At 34.1% G+C, this 16,149-nt stretch overlaps 1 protein-coding gene across 8 annotated transcripts in view; it reads right to left on the bottom strand.

Annotated features, from left to right (window-relative positions):
* slc12a4 (solute carrier family 12 member 4) overlaps positions 1 to 16,149 on the bottom strand; it is a 31,445-nt gene that overhangs the window by 2,926 nt on the left and 12,370 nt on the right. For all 8 annotated transcript variants that reach the window (XR_015495884.1, XR_015495881.1, XR_015495882.1 and 5 more), the window contains exons 5-23: positions 15,555 to 15,609; positions 15,301 to 15,431; positions 14,961 to 15,202; positions 14,010 to 14,224; positions 13,676 to 13,840; positions 11,934 to 12,032; positions 11,770 to 11,827; positions 11,478 to 11,652; positions 10,256 to 10,374; positions 9,561 to 9,659; positions 8,992 to 9,111; positions 8,768 to 8,872; positions 7,374 to 7,542; positions 6,735 to 6,930; positions 6,466 to 6,635; positions 4,869 to 5,000; positions 4,668 to 4,775; positions 2,070 to 2,257; positions 1,598 to 1,731 (exon numbers count right to left, since the gene is read on the bottom strand). Coding sequence is in view for 2 of the 8 variants with exons in the window: in XM_087261477.1 (XP_087117603.1) it covers positions 1,598 to 1,731; positions 2,070 to 2,257; positions 4,668 to 4,775; positions 4,869 to 5,000; positions 6,466 to 6,635; positions 6,735 to 6,930; positions 7,374 to 7,542; positions 8,768 to 8,872; positions 8,992 to 9,111; positions 9,561 to 9,659; positions 10,256 to 10,374; positions 11,478 to 11,652; positions 11,770 to 11,827; positions 11,934 to 12,032; positions 13,676 to 13,840; positions 14,010 to 14,224; positions 14,961 to 15,202; positions 15,301 to 15,431; positions 15,555 to 15,609 (2,680 nt within the window). In the remaining 6 variants the exon portion in view is untranslated. The remainder of the gene's footprint in view (positions 1 to 1,597; positions 1,732 to 2,069; positions 2,258 to 4,667; positions 4,776 to 4,868; positions 5,001 to 6,465; positions 6,636 to 6,734; positions 6,931 to 7,373; positions 7,543 to 8,767; positions 8,873 to 8,991; positions 9,112 to 9,560; positions 9,660 to 10,255; positions 10,375 to 11,477; positions 11,653 to 11,769; positions 11,828 to 11,933; positions 12,033 to 13,675; positions 13,841 to 14,009; positions 14,225 to 14,960; positions 15,203 to 15,300; positions 15,432 to 15,554; positions 15,610 to 16,149) is intronic.

The raw sequence follows: 16,149 nt of genomic DNA on the forward strand, positions 1-16,149 counted from the left end.
CATTCTTGACAACAATATTTAATGTTCCAATGTTTGGACAAGCAATACTATATACTTTATTTTGCCAAAGTATAGTAATCAAAATTTCAGGTGATTTAAAAACACATGAGGCAATGCCCTTTTCAAGACATGATTCTATTAAAAGATACAGTGCTCAACATAATTGAGTACACCCCATCTTGAAAATTAATATCTTTATCCATTTCTCAGTGAATATGGGCAATGTATTTTGGTGCATTTAAACAAAACAGATTTATTAAACAGATATATTTATAAAATAATATTTTAGTCAACAAACATATTTAGAAACTGAAAGATAATACAATTAAATTCAAGCATAACATTGCTAAAAAATTACATCCAACAAAATTTCAACTAAATTTTTTTTTTGTTTTTTTTGCTTCACTTGATTTTTCCTCTTTTTATTTGTATTTAATATTTTTCTATAACATAAATTTGGGTGAACTAGTTTATGGATTATTATCGTAACTTATTTGTTTGGTAAGCTCCAGATTTGGCTTCAGTACTGACTAATCTAATGTATATGCACCAATATATTATTGTACAGCTTCCTATTAAAAACATTAATTTAAAAGATAGATTTGTGAGGGGTGTACTTCTATATGCTGAGCACTGTATATTGTATACATATGAAAAAAAGATATATATATTTATTGTACACACTGTATTTGAAAGATTCTTTCTTGACAATATATTTTGCCCATAATGAAATAAAAGCTTAATTTTAATGTTATTCCCTCAGTACTGAACATAATTGCTTTAAAGTTCAAAAGAAAGATCAGAAGGGTTTGTTTATTGATTCCCAGACCAACTGTATTATAGATTTAACCCCAATTGATGAAAAGTGGTCAGCCTTAAGATTACGTCAAAGAGATAAATTGAATTTTCATTTTATGAGAAACTTGTGATACTTGGATATTTTTAAAATCCAGGTTATTGAATGTATTTGTGAGCTGGAAACATGAACCATATTATTGATGTCACTTGTATTTTATTTATTTATTTATTTTTTTAGGTGAAATCTAAACAGTAGAGTGTGTCATTTTTGTTTTGTGAACAAGAAAAAAAAAGAATAATGTTGCCAAGGTTTTTAGGGTAATTTTATAATGTATCAATTGATTTGAAGGTTACAGTATATGAAATGTTTTGTTAGTTTTAGTGAATTTTGAATGTAAAAGCGCTAATGTGCCAAACTTAAAGAAGGTTAGAAAAAGTGTGAAGAGTTTTGAGAACTAGATCCTAGTAGTTGCAAATAAAACTGTAATAAAGTATTGGTAACATTTAACAGTAAGGTTGTATTAGGTAATGCATTTACTAACATGAACAAACAATGAACAATACATTTACTACAGTATTTCTTCATGTTAGGTATTGAAAATACAGTTCATTGTTAGTATGTTAATTTATGTTGCATTAATTAATGTTAAAAAGCATGAACTTGGATGGTAAATGCATTAGTAAATGTTGAATTATGATTAATAAATGCTGTACAAGTATTCTTTATTATAAGTTCATGTTAGTAAATCAATATTGTAAAGTGTGACCAAAGTATTATATTGTTTTCTGTGAAGGATACAGTTTTCATCTCCCTCTTGATTGCGTGGAGGTCCTGGCATATTTAGCAGCACAAGTCTGGCATCATGGGATTTGTTGACAATAACCTCATTCAGCTTCACAGCTGTGTGCATCCGCCGGACATTAGACTGGTCACTGTAACAAACACATATTCAGTGTTAAATTGGTGGACACTTTTCTGTGTGTACATTTGTGTGATTAAAAAAGAAGGGCAAGGGCTCTTATTAGCTTTTCCAGATAATAGACAGTAGCACACTGAAGCTAAGCAAGCATGCACACCTACACAGTTTACTTAGGAAAAAAGGCAAACACAAACAGAAAGCTGACATCAGTTATCCACTACATTTCATGCTATAAAAAAGAAATAGGGCTATGTTACAGAATAAAAAGTAAAACTCAAACTTTATTGCAAATAGTGTGTCAAGAGAGTTCATTGCTTTCTTGCCAGTTCTTGTTGCTGCTTGTCTACTCACGGTTTAATGCTTATTAGCTCTCTGAAGTTTTCTGGTGCGTTGTTTCGGTTACGTCTCTCTGCTTCTATCTTTTCACTAGTCCAGGTCATCTGGTTTTTCTCTGGTAATATCTCAATGGTTTCCTCTTCTTCATCCGAGTATAAACTGCCCATCCTTATCAGTGAGTGTCTGTCTTTCACTAGCTGGGCCTGCAGTGAAGAGTAATGACTGCATTTCAAAGAGCTGCTGGAGGATTTCTTTGGCTTTTGAAAGTCAATAACACATTGAAGATTTGTTACACTTTGATCTATTTTGTACACAAAGTTAAAAGCATTTTTCTTCTTTTAAAATATATTCACGATATACATACCACATTTTTAAAGACAAATTAGTTTTTGTCAACACAATTAAGAGAAAGCATCTTCTATTTGGTGGTTTTAGTTGAGTTCAATAATTTTATCATTAATACCACCAGGGGCAATTAAATGAGGGCAGTAGCATCATGATACAACAAACACATAAAAAACAAATGACTTACTTAATAATATAAAAAACACAATCCAGCATGCTTTATAATAACTTCATAAATAGTACTAACAATAAACAGCAATAAGAAAAAAAAACCATACATTAAAAATAAAAAAGAATTGCTAAAATGTAAGGTTATAAAACCTTATTCCATCAGAAACAAAGGTGAATTTACATCTTTTAGAAGAGCATTTAATGCTTCTAAACCTTCTTCCAGAGGGCAACAATACAAAAAAAAGGCTTCAGAGGATGTGAATCATCTCTTATCCCACTTTGAATTTTCCTTATCATTTGCTGTTCATGTAACTCTGCTAGACTCTGTCGAGGCAAACCAATAATCTTGGAGCAAGTTTTGAAGGCGATTTTTGTGGAGAGGAGAACCAGTATAAAAAGGAAAAGCCTAATATACTCTCAATATATGTATTAAAAAAGTTCTTACGATATGTTTTTCTACACAGAAAGAGTTCCGTTTCCTGAGAACATAAATTCTCTAATGCATTTTCTTAGGAACCGCTTCTAAGTTCCGCTGAAATTTTATTGTGGTATCAAAGATTGTGCCTAGATGCTTATATTCCTGTACCCTTTCAACTTGTTTTCCATTAAAATATACCGGTTTCACTGCTGAGACATTGTTTTCTAAAATCAATTACCATCTCTTTCGTTTTTGTGATGTTCAGTTGTAGTTCACCACTTTAAGAGTTTACACTTAGATATTGTTTGATGATAATAATAGCAGGTTTGGCATGCTGTCCTGGGAGATAACACTGAGCTCGGAGATAATTGAGCCCAGGACTCCTGCCTGGTCAACGAGCTTGTGAGGGGGTACGAGATCAGGCAGTTCTCGAGAGCTCCCCCTGATAAAGGAAGAAAGGTGGAGCTGGGGTTCTACAAACAATTATGATGAGAGAGTAATACTAGACTGGCTATTTATAGTGAGTTTGGAATGATCCGATTGGCTTACTAATGATTACAGATGAGAGGCCAGCTGCGATCAATTATATTACACGCTCTTCTTGAAGTTAGTTTGTTAAACTTCACTTATAAAACTCAATCTGTATTTGTTAACAAGGATAAAAAACTGTGTCATCAGCATATTTGACTATATGGCAGTTGTCCTTAGTGCTGCAACATAAATTTGTGGACAATATAAAAATACTAAATAAAAATTAGAAAAAAAACAGTAATTTGTAACATCACATTACACTGGTGCATTATAAGCAAATAAATACATTATCATTGATTGAAGTTAAAAGAACTAAATCTTGCACCCAAAGTGCTTTCAAAAAAACTTTAAGTGACCTTAATAATACTACAAATGTGCTTATTCACTAGCAAGACAATTTTATCAGCGTGTTCAAAATAAAAAACAAAAGGCTTCCAATGAGTTCAAATTAAAGAGATGAAGCTGAATGTAGCCCAGTTTAAAAGAATGTGTGCACTAAAATAGCAAAGAGGACATCTGTTACCATTTACACATATTTCTAGAACAGCAAAATACAGTATTTTATGAATTTAAGTTCATATCCAAAAACAACCACATGCACTAATAATTGTGTGGAATAATATTTTGTATTTGTATGCACAGACAGACTTCCCCACCTAACTTTTATCAAATGTACAAGTTAATTTGTTAATATTTGAATGTTATAGTGAATCTGGAGTATTTTAAATATTAGTAATTTGCATGACTAATCATGTCTAGTCATTTGCATGACTAATCAACCACGCACACATTATGTCCAGATAAGTTCCCTTTCAGCCTTCAAGCAGAATTTTCACCATTTTCACTCATCAAGCACATGACTCTTGCCTAATTTTTGAGCAATGCCACGTCTTTCATTCACAAAAAACTAAACCAATTCAAACACAATATTTAAACACACACCCAGATTACAGAACTGCACGTAAATGATGCTGCTATTCAGAGAAACCTCACAGCTTGAACTTTAACACAGCTTTGGTGATTTATCTATTCACATGCTGATTTCATGCACAAACTTGCTTGATTAGTAAATGGGCTGCATTTTCACAATATCTAAAAATTAAAAGTAGTACAGTTTATATCATTTTGATGAGTTAATACTGCTGTACCTCTCTGTCTCTTTCTGCACTGGAGAGCCTCATTTGTTTCAGCATCTGTGACCTCTGCTCCATCATCAGTGTCCGCTCATACGTATATGCTGAGATGTCGCTGTCGTGCTGTGTATAACAACATTTGACAGAATGAAATTATAATGGCATATACATTTTGGGATGGGCTGGGATATGTGAAATATTTGTAGTTGTTTATACCATCTCGACCACTTCCACCTCTGCTTCTAATCTGAGCTGGTATAGGAAGGTTGCCAGATCCTTCTTCATCTGAATACTGTTATCATCCATTTGAGCCACAGTGAAGATTCGCATCTTACATTTACGCCACACCTAAATGAAAAAAAAATATGGTCAAAAATATAACCGCAAGATTTTCTGTTTTTAAAGGCCCTTCTGTTGCCCAGGCTTGCATTTATTTGATACAAAGTACAGCAAAACAGTAAAAAAAAATTTCAAATTAGTAATTTAAAAAACTTTTTTAGATTTTAAATTCAAATTTTCTGAATAATTTATTTTAGGGACCATTTCTCACTATTCATTAGTTGCTTAATAGCATGCTTATTATTAAGATATTGGATGTTTATTTGTAGTTTTATATACATATCCAGCATGATCATATTCTACATCCCTAATCCTACCCTATACCTAAACCCAACAACAAACTTAATAACAATTAATAAGCAGCAAATCAGTACTTTGAGTTTTAAAAGGTTTGTTATTAGCAATAATCTTAAATGAAATGTGGCCCAAATGTATTATTGTGATTTTAAAGAAGATTTTTAACATAATTAATCCAGTCATAGGATCCTTTTGAAATAATTTTAATAAGCAGATTTACTGTTCAAGAAATGTTTTTTATCAATCGTTATCATTATCTATATAAATTGACATTCAAGTCATTTTTTGTCATAGACATTCAAGTCATTCTTTGATCAATTGAAAGATAAAACTTGTCCTGTACTGGTAAAAAAAAAAAAAAAAAAACGTCTTTAAAAAAAACAAAGCTTACTGTATATGTACAGTATATGTGATAAATTCTCCTTACCCTGTCTTATGTTCATTGACAGTGATAGTTTTCGCTAGTTTGAACATGGAGTCTCTTGGCACAATCTAAGCACTGGCAGTGGTTCACTGAATACTGTCAATTACTTTTCAGGTCAACCAATAATAAGGGTATGGGGTGTGGCTACTGCTGCAGGCAGACTGAGCCAGAGAGTGTGGGATCGATATGTTACTAAAGAATTTAAACCCTTATTTATAAATTCACAAAACACCCAAGTACCTTTAACAGCCAAGCCCCATATAAAAAAAAATCAACATTGTAAGTGTTAAGATACCCCCTAAAGGGATAGTTCACACAAGAATGAGCATTCTGTCATCATTCACTCATTCTTTACTTTTTTTAAACACCTGTTTAAGTTTCTTTCTTCTATTGAACACAAAGGAAGATATTTAGAAAAATATCAAAAACCTCTAACCATTCACTTTCCATACTATTTCTTTGTCCTACAATGGAATTCAATGATTACCGGTTTTCAGCTTTCTTCAAAATATCTTGCTTTGTGTTCAAAAGAAGAAAGAAACTCAAAGATTTAGAACCACTTAAGGCTGAGAAAATAGTGAATACATTTTCACTTTTGTGTGAAGTACGTCTTTAACCCTTGTGCTTTTCATTTCCACTTTAAAATAAAGTTTTTTATAATTTGTTAATTTATATTACATATTTAATTTGATTTAATTTATAAATCATTATAATTTATATAATATTGGTTAAATGACTGATTTTAAATCACACCTTGTGTTGTTTGAGAAGGAAAGGCAGGAGCATGAGCATTCCACCGTCATGCACAATCCACCAGACATCAATATATCCATCAGTAAAACGCTCATGATTGCTGGGATAGAATGACACATTCTTTGGCACCATCAAAGCTAGGTGTGCAGCTGTGGTACAGCGGACTGTATCTGTAAAAAGGAAATAGATTAACATAAGCCTTTCTCAGGAAAACGTTTTTTCGCAGAAGATTACGAGCACAATATATTTCCAATAAATCTTGCTCTCACTAATAAAGGTTTTCCAAGCCCGTGGGTCTTCACTCTGTCTCCAGCCATATGGCCAGCCCATAACAACAGTGTTGTGCTTCATGCCTCCCAGACCACAGGACTGGATGAGGTGCGCAATCCCTTCTCTGACTTTAGAGGCGACCACCACCTGACAGAAGCCCTTCACTCGCTCTATCTCCATCATGTTCTTGATCGCCTGATAGCACAAACGCACAATTTAATATTAAAATCCACTGTTTCCACTTTAATATACAAATGTGGATTCTTCTCAAGGTGATATAAGACAGTTAATTGTTTATTTTAATGCCATGTCAGCATCCAAGGCTATCTGAATGGCAAAAACAAATGACAATAATTTTAAGTTAATAAATACAAAATATAAAAATAAAGCAATTAAAATTTACATTTTTCAATTGAATGTATTGTATGATACAAATTCTAAATATTTTTGCTAAAATCCTATATTAAACAATTCCCTGAGTGAGTGCATTTCACTATAAATATTATACTGAATTAAATTAATTGAATTAAATATACATACATATATATAAACATGTATTAGAAATACAAAAGAAGAACTACAGGTTAAGAAGAATGTGGTGATGCAACAAACCTATGTAAATCAGGAAAATTCCTTACCTGTTCTGAGGCTTGTGTTTCCCCATAGCATTCCAGGAAGTTTCCCTGAATCACAGATCCTACAATGGTGAGGCCTTTCCCTGCCTTCAGCTGTGAGGCAAAGGTAAGCAATCTGGGATACTTTACATGCAGATCCTCATCCAACTTCAACAGAACCAGCAGCTGAGGCCTATAAACAAGATTCAGGTTTAATCTTATTGTAGGGCAAAAGTTTATAAAATAAGTACTGTGCTGCAATATGTCAACATGGAGCATTAAAAGTGACTGTGATGCCATTATAATGTTACAAATATTTTAATTTAAAATAAGTGCTAACAGACACTTTATTATAAGCACTCCATGTTCTGGGAAAACATTTAACAATTCTGAATGTACTTTATGCAGGTGGGTAAACTTGACAAACATACTGTAGAAGACACACTCTCTATGTTTATGTATATGTGTTTATGTATGTATAAGTGTATTTATATATTTTAAAAAGCTGCTAAACTAACTTAGACTAATCTATATTGTGCTGCTCTCTGGTGATTTCAAGCGGTGCTTTTATCTTCATTTGTAAGTCGCCTTGGATAAAAGCAGAAGTTAATTAATAAATGTAAAGTACTGTAAATATAAATGTAACAGTAAATTAAATAAATACATAAACAAATCTTTTAAAAATGACAACAAAAAAATAATAATCCCAGTCCTACTCCCAAATATTTGTGCAAGAAATCTTAAGCAGCTCTTATTTATAATGATACTTGGTTAAAAATGTTTCTTGATCACCAAATCAGGTAATTGTATTATGTGTAAAATATATTAAAATAATATTGTATGGCAGTTTTCAATCCTAATAATAATAATAATAATTCACAGTGTTAGTATTTTTACTGTACTTTTGATGCAGCCTGCATTAAGTTCATAATGTTAATGTTACTGTCTATGGCAGGGGTGGGCAAACTTTATCCTCGAGGGCCGGTGTCCCTGCAGAGTTTTGTTCCAACACTAGTCAAACACACCTAAACAAACTAATCAGTGTCTTCAAGATCACTTGAACTCTACAATGAGGTCTGTTTGAATAGGGTTGGAGCTAAACTATGCAGGACACTGGCCCTTCAGGATCAAGTTTGCCCACACCTGGTCTATGGTAATATAAGTGCAAACACATTGTGAAATATGCCTGCAGGAGCATATTAATCAAACAACATCCTCCAGCTTATCAAACAATATTGAAGGTGTTCCCCAGTCATTATCAAATTCATTTTCAAAAGTTTTGAAAAATGGCCAATCATGATATTTAAGTAAAATTTTACTGCACTGACAATGTATATTTCTTTTTTTTTTTTTTTTTTTAATTTTTAAGAATTATTTTACTGTGGAAAACAAACACAGTTGTCAAACTAAGACACAACCTCCAGTTTTTGGTGTGGGGTGGTCCAGCCTCCAGGCGAAGCAGAGAGTAGCGGGCGGCGCTCAGAGACAAACCACGGATCCCATCACCCCATTCCTTCTCTGCTCTAAAACACAAGAAAACACCAAGCGGAGATTTGGACCAAATGTGGGGAGCTACAATTCCTCTTTAAGTGCTTTCCAGCGATTCATATCAGTTTAATGGGTGCAATTAAGAAGCACTCACCCCTGATACTCAATGTACTTGTAGATCATTCCGGCAATGCCCATCGCTACAATGGCATAGTACCAAGAGGAGATGAACATAAGGGCTAAACACATACTCATGCCCAGAAAAGACAGAGCCCTAAGAGACAACATACAACATATCATAAAAGACTCTGCATGATTGTTACAATAGCAGAAATTGATTTAAAGGGATAATACAATTAAAAATGAACATTTATTTATTCATTGACATTTACTTTTGTTTAATTGAACTCAAAAGGAGATATCTAGAAGTATGTTGGATACCTGTAACTATTCAAATCTATAGCATTTGTTTATTCTACTATAGATGTCAATGGTTAGCAGTTTCCAACTTTTTCAAATGATCTTCTTTGTTGTTCAGCAAGGTTTTCATTATTGTGTGAACTGTCCCTTTAATAAAGTTCATTTGTAAACAATGGCTGGAAGTGAATAGTGGAAATCAAGGGCTGAGAGTTTTGAGTTTGAGACAGTTTGGCCTAAATTCAAATGTGACTACAAGTGAAGAGTTTCCACAAATAAGATCAAATAAATGAAATGTACACATACCAATGGTAATATCTGAACCGCGGTCTCCAGTTTGGTGTCCTTAATAGTGTTTGTACTGCACATGCCAAGTTTACAAATAGATAACACATCAGGAAAAACCTGTCAAGTGAACAAGCATACAGTATACCTATTAAAATTAGTGACCTTTAAAACATGCAAGGGGCAGATAATATCATTTAGACATGAAGGAACTAATATCAATATGGTCGGGTGGTAAATATGATGCATATAAATATGATTGTAGGAAGTCAGTAGCTTGAGCCCAAAATTAGACCCATAAAGTGTTCCATCTTTAATTTTATCAACAGAGTCTGCTGTATTTGCCATTCAAAATGCACTTCAGTGTAAGCTACACTTCCTGATGTGCATACAGTATTCCAGTAGCTATGACAAGGTTCAAGGTCTGGATCCAAGGAAAAGCAAAATAGCATCATAAAATGTAAAATGTGTGGCTTGAATTCAATGTAAGTTGCTTTGAATAAATACGCCTGCTAAATACGTAAATGCAAATCTACATTAAATGAACCAGATAATTATTAAACCCAAAATAAAATGCACTGCTTCAGGTTCAATGTGAAAAATAATGAACTACAAATGAAAGTAAAAATGTAAACTTTATATGCAATTAAAATAATGTATTATTTATCATTAAATTGGGATGATTCAGCGTGTGTAGGTTTGCAGTGCGTCCTCACATGGAGAGAATAGGAGCGACCATATCCAGTGATGCAATGAGGATGCCAAGCTCTGCTATGAGTCCTGTCAGCAGCAGGGCCCATGTGGGTTCTCCATTAGCTTTACCGTGTCCAAAGACCTGAGCGTGAGCAAACACATGAACAGAGATGGAAAAGCAGTCAGCTGTAAGCATCACATATTTACATTTTAGGAACAACATTTTACATATGACATGCAAATGCATGATATGATGACTTGTGTGGTTTTCTTGCCCAGAAAAGGAAGTGAAAATTACATTTCCATCTCTTTGAATTTTTTCCAACTCTCTGCCAGTTGTTTTATCATGTAAAATTAGTATTATGCTAATATGAAGCATTATTCAAACACCAGAACCTGAAACTAACACTTTGTCACACTTATTTGTGCCATATTGTGTTTATTTATTTAACTAACTATTAAATAGTACATGCCTTATTACAGAAATAACTAGTGCTGGTATCTTTTATATAGCATGACATGTCAAAATCAACACACAAACATCTGAGAGTTTTACTGTTTCAGAAAAGACAAGATGTCAGCAATGTGAGAGTTGCAAAAAGATAGATCTAGATGTTTCTTTGTGTGTGTGCGTATATACAGTATATAAACAACAGGCTGTTGCAGAAGGGAGGTTTGGGTGCTTGAGCACCTGCCCTTTTTTTCTACTGGGGAGAAAGTTCCCCATTTAAATAAAAGTGCCCCCTCCTTTGCGAACAGATCCCCTATCCGCAACATCCCCCGACATAACTGACATGAAATCCTACATAAATGTTCACACTGCGATTGCATTGCAAGACAATGCAAGTTCACACTGTCCAGATAAAAACAGATTTGTGTCACTTGTGGGCAAAAAAAGATAAGAAAAAGATTTGGGCCACATTTGCCTGCAGTGTAAACGTAGCCATATTATTGTCATATGTCTTATATGCCAGAAACTGATAAAACTACCACATCACCGCATCTCTATGGGAAACACATCTAACTGCATATTATTATTACTTTTATTATCATCATCATTATTATAATTATTATCATTAGATTACATTTTTATTGGCTTGATGTCTTTGGGACTTAATAATCACGCTATACCATTATTTGTATGCAATCATTGCTGTAAAAAAATCTGGCCAACTGGCAAGTTAATTGCAATTAATAAATGCATTACTTAAACATTTAATGATCATAAATCAGCAGATGTCTTACTCTGAGGAAAGGAATGATGTTATCTTTAGCGATGGCTTGCAGGAGACGAGGAGCTCCGGTCAGGGACTGAAGACCTGCACCCACGGTGGAGAAGAAGGAGCCAATCACAATGACCCAGGGTGAGGGCCAGGACAGTGTGCCAACTACTAGGTTTTTACTCACTGCATCTCCAAATCTACAGTACAAGACCCAAGACATAAACAAGAACACATTAGACATAATGTGTTTGTTTCCATCCAATGAAATGTTTTATTTTTTATTTTTTTATACTCTGTAGAGACAGATGACTGACTTATCTCTGAGCACCACACCCTCAATACAGGCTCCGAACAAAACCACAGAGCTAAAATCTTTCAGATGAGTCAGGGAATTTAAGTCACAAAATAGCATCATGTTGATAAAAGTAACATTTATTGTCGTAATTGTAATGTTAGTACTAAAAGCATTAAAGGATACAGACAAGAGAGGTCGTTGTTATGGCCAGAATCGTCCCAATTGGTATAGACTTCTGTGCGTCTCTTAGATCTCCAGATCTGTTTGATCCTGCCATAATTCCTGTTTTAGATACAGAGGGAAGAATACATACTAAATTAATACATCTGAAGTGTGAACTAACAGATGTAATGAAAAAGCTGTGCTCTACATCAAATACTCCTTAACAAATTGGTGACTGCATTCTGTCATTTGCACACAAGAGAGGAGTTAAACTGAAATTTCAAACAAGATGCTTATTTTTTCTTCTTTTAGCTGAAGAGGACTATATGTGGTGATATTACTCAGATTATTAATCATTTGGTTTTAGAAGGTTCTACTGATGAAACTAAATAAAAATGCGTTGATGATGACAACTATAATAAAAATATAGTGACATTTTTGTTGACTAATAGAAATGAGACAAGAATGTGATTGAGATGTTTTTTGGAAAATTTCCAATCAGAATTTATCTTGGTGTGTGACACATGACGCGCGCACACACACACACATAGTAACTGCTCCACAGTAGACGTGGGATGCAATTACATCATCTTCCATATAGGAGCGTATGTCAGATTAACCTATAATGAAATGCCAACAGCTGAGAGAAAAAGAAGATTCACATTTGATGTCAAGACAAATACAACAATGATGTATTTGATGTTGCATCCAACATAACGAAACTGCCGTAAAGCGAAGTGCATTTTTATTTTTTATGTACAGCTTTGCTTTAAAATTCCTCTATGTGAGTTAACACCATACCTGCCAACCCTTCCGTATTTCTTCGGAGTCTCCCGTATTTCAGACCCACATCCCGCCAACCTCCCGTTTTGTTATTTCTTCCAGAAAACTCCCATAATAATAATTTCTCCCCCAGCCTTCCCTAAATCTCAAGTGGATTCAGTTGACTAAAATCTTATGAAATTTAGTCAACTAAAACTAGACTATAACTCAAATGATTCAGAAGACTAAAATATGACTAAAAGACTAAGACTAAGACTAAAATTGAATACAATTTTGCTGCCATAATAACACTGCTATGATGACATCCCCTGCTGAGATACCCAGAAATGTAAAGGGTCTCACAGCCTGCTGTCAACTGTGGTCTCCACTGGGTTTCTCCTGCCTAACCTACTGTCATCCCCCTGGTACTGTTTATTTACCTTACTTCTGTCTGTCAATAAGCTCTGCTAACTCTATATTTGGTTCCTTCCTTCCAGTACTGTTCTGTGAACTATGTTTTAACATATTAGAGTCAAAGGTTTCTACAATGAAGTTTTGGGGAATCTCGTCTTTATACTGCATAATTAAGAAAAAAATGCTAGAGTAAAATGTTGTGTACAAAATCAGGCAGATTATGTACAAACATATAACTATGTAAAAAAACTTCATAATATACAGTAGATATGAATAAACTGTAAAGTGTGGTGTGCTGCGGAAGTGGAGATTTAAAAACACTCCTTTTGAGAAAACCGTCTGTAAAAAATTGGTACTGTAATTGAATGTTCAGCCACAAATTAATAAAGTGGAATGAAAAAAAAACACTTAAAAGTGTATTTTGGATGTTTTCTATTGATTAAACTGAAAAAGACTAAAAAAGCCAAAGTCCAACAGTTGCATAACTCCAGTGTTGTTTGTGTTTCTCTTCCTAGAGCTGAAAATGCCTAATATTTAACCCATGTATTACATATAAATCAAAATCAAGGTGGGTATATGGGTTTTACCTGTGGCAGAAGGAAAAAATATCCCCACTAAAAGGGTGAAGGATGTAGCGATGTCAGCAGACACGTAGAAGCCAAATGTCTCCATGGAACCATGGACATCAACAGAGGGCAGTTTTGCCTTCTCTAGAATCTGTCCTTTCTCCATGTAATCCCCCCACATGTTTTCTGAACAAACACATAAACAAATTCCTCATAAAATTTAAAAATCTATAAATCAGAGCCACATATTATGTGTATTAACTAGAAATTGGCCAGAGAAGTAAACTGCATGATGCTTAGTACTGTGTAATAGTCTAATCTGCTCTTTATGACATACTGGACAGTGTAACCTTACCTTTAATGATGCCACTGGCCAGCCCAGGAATGCCCTTGATCTCTGTAACATTGTTGTGGAAGAAGTACTCATCACAGTGAGCACTGCTGATGTTATCAGAGGTGCAGAAGTTCTTCCACAACTTGCTGGGGACCGTTTCATTACCGACAACTACCGTCTTCCCACAAACATCAAACAAATCACGAACCAATGTCCGGTTTCCTAACATGCAGATCCTATGGTATTGAAAGAATGAAAATAATGATAAAATTATATGTGTAAAATCTCTGAAGAGCTACATTACTATTGGCTTGTTTCCATTGAGTGGTGTGGTACAGTACAGTACACGTGGTATACATTTATTTCTGTTTCCACCAAAATGTACCACTTTTTGAACCCTTTTGGTGCGGTTCAATATGGTACAATAAAATATAGTACAATATGGTGCCAAAAGGGTGGAGCTAGACTCACTTCTCTTTCTACTTTTGAACCACCACACAACCAATCAAAAGTATTGTTGACAGAGAAAATGAAAGCCTGGTCTGGGTGACCCATACCAATTGGTATTATATCAGTGGAGACGAGGCATAAAGCACATACATTTACATTTACATTTAGTCATTTAGCAGACGCTTTTATCCAAAGTGACTTACAAATGAGGACGAGGAAGCAAGGATCCAACATCACAATTAAAATAACACACAATTTTCAAAACTGATTTATATTATTTTTTTCTCTACTTAAAGACATGTTTAAAGACTTTAGCTGATTAACTGGCATTTGAAACAACAATTTAATCAATGTATTCAATACTAACACAATTTATTAAATTTAAAAAAATGTAAAATAATGCCACCCTATATACAATATATATATTTAATATTTATCCCAGTATTGTTTGTCCCATATTTTTCCTTTTTTTATGATTGTATATTATTTGTCCCAATATTTAAGTATTACAGAAAAACTTACGGAAACTCAGGAGGGTGGAAGATGGACTTGACCGCTCCAGCATAGATAGAAACAATGGAGATTATGACGCAGGCTAGGAACAGCGAGGCTAATTTGTTGACATATTTGACCCCCACAAAAACAACCACAGCCATGAGGCTTAAACATATTGTGCCATAAACCCGCATGTTATTCAGCATTGCACCGTTTCCTGCGTGAATATCTGCTGGATGGAATATGGCAGCCTGAGGAATCAGATATTTCTGTGAAAAATAAGAGTTGAAGAATTATTATTGTCAGATCTGGGTGGCTTTGAGATTAGATCATGCTTTGTGTGTGATTAAAATAAAAGAAGACTGACCAGAAATATTTCAATTGCTCCCAATATGTACATGGCAGCAGCGAAGGTTGTACCTAAATAAAAACAGAGACCAACAGCACCACCGAACTCAGGGCCCAGAGAGCGAGATATCATGAAATAAGCCCCACCAGCTGAAAGGGAAAAGTAAATAAATAAATTTCTACAGTTATGTTGATTTTATAGGATGTAACCATTCAGAAGAATAACTATTTCCAGTTGTCCTGATAACCATTAGTATAAACATTTCAAATTACCTGGAACTACACCATTGGTGGCTATGGCACTCATCGAGATTGCTGTCAACATTGTCTGTTAAAAATAAAAATACAGATAATAAAATAAATAAGACAATAAAACAAAAAAGAAATCAATCACACTGAAGTCATAATACATAAGAAGTCAAATCATACAGTTAAACATTAATAAAAACAATAACACTTTGTTATATATTATCCTTTTGATCAAGCAGCATTTTCTTAAAGGCATAGTTCACCCAAAACTTCATCATTTACTCACCCTTCACTTGTCACAAACCTGTTTGAGTATCTTTTATTCAGTAACACAGAAGTTATTTTCACAGAAGTCAAAAGTTATATTGGTGCCCATTAAATCACAGTATTTGATTTTTTCCCTACTGTGGAAGTCACCGGTTACCGGTTTCTCACATTCTTCACAAATCTTCTTTATGTACAAATAAAACTCATAAAGTTTTGGAAGCACTTGAGGGTGAGTAAATGGTGAGTAAATTTTAATTTTAGGGCCAACTATCCCTTTAAGGTATTACAAAAGTGCCAGGCTGCCATTGGCACACTCAGACTGGTGACTTGGGGCAGTAAAATGAGACACAGT

This window comes from Danio rerio, chromosome 7 (genome assembly GCF_052040795.2).
Source record: "Danio rerio strain M-AB ecotype USA chromosome 7, GRCz13ab, whole genome shotgun sequence".
Taxonomy (NCBI): domain Eukaryota; kingdom Metazoa; phylum Chordata; class Actinopteri; order Cypriniformes; family Danionidae; genus Danio; species Danio rerio.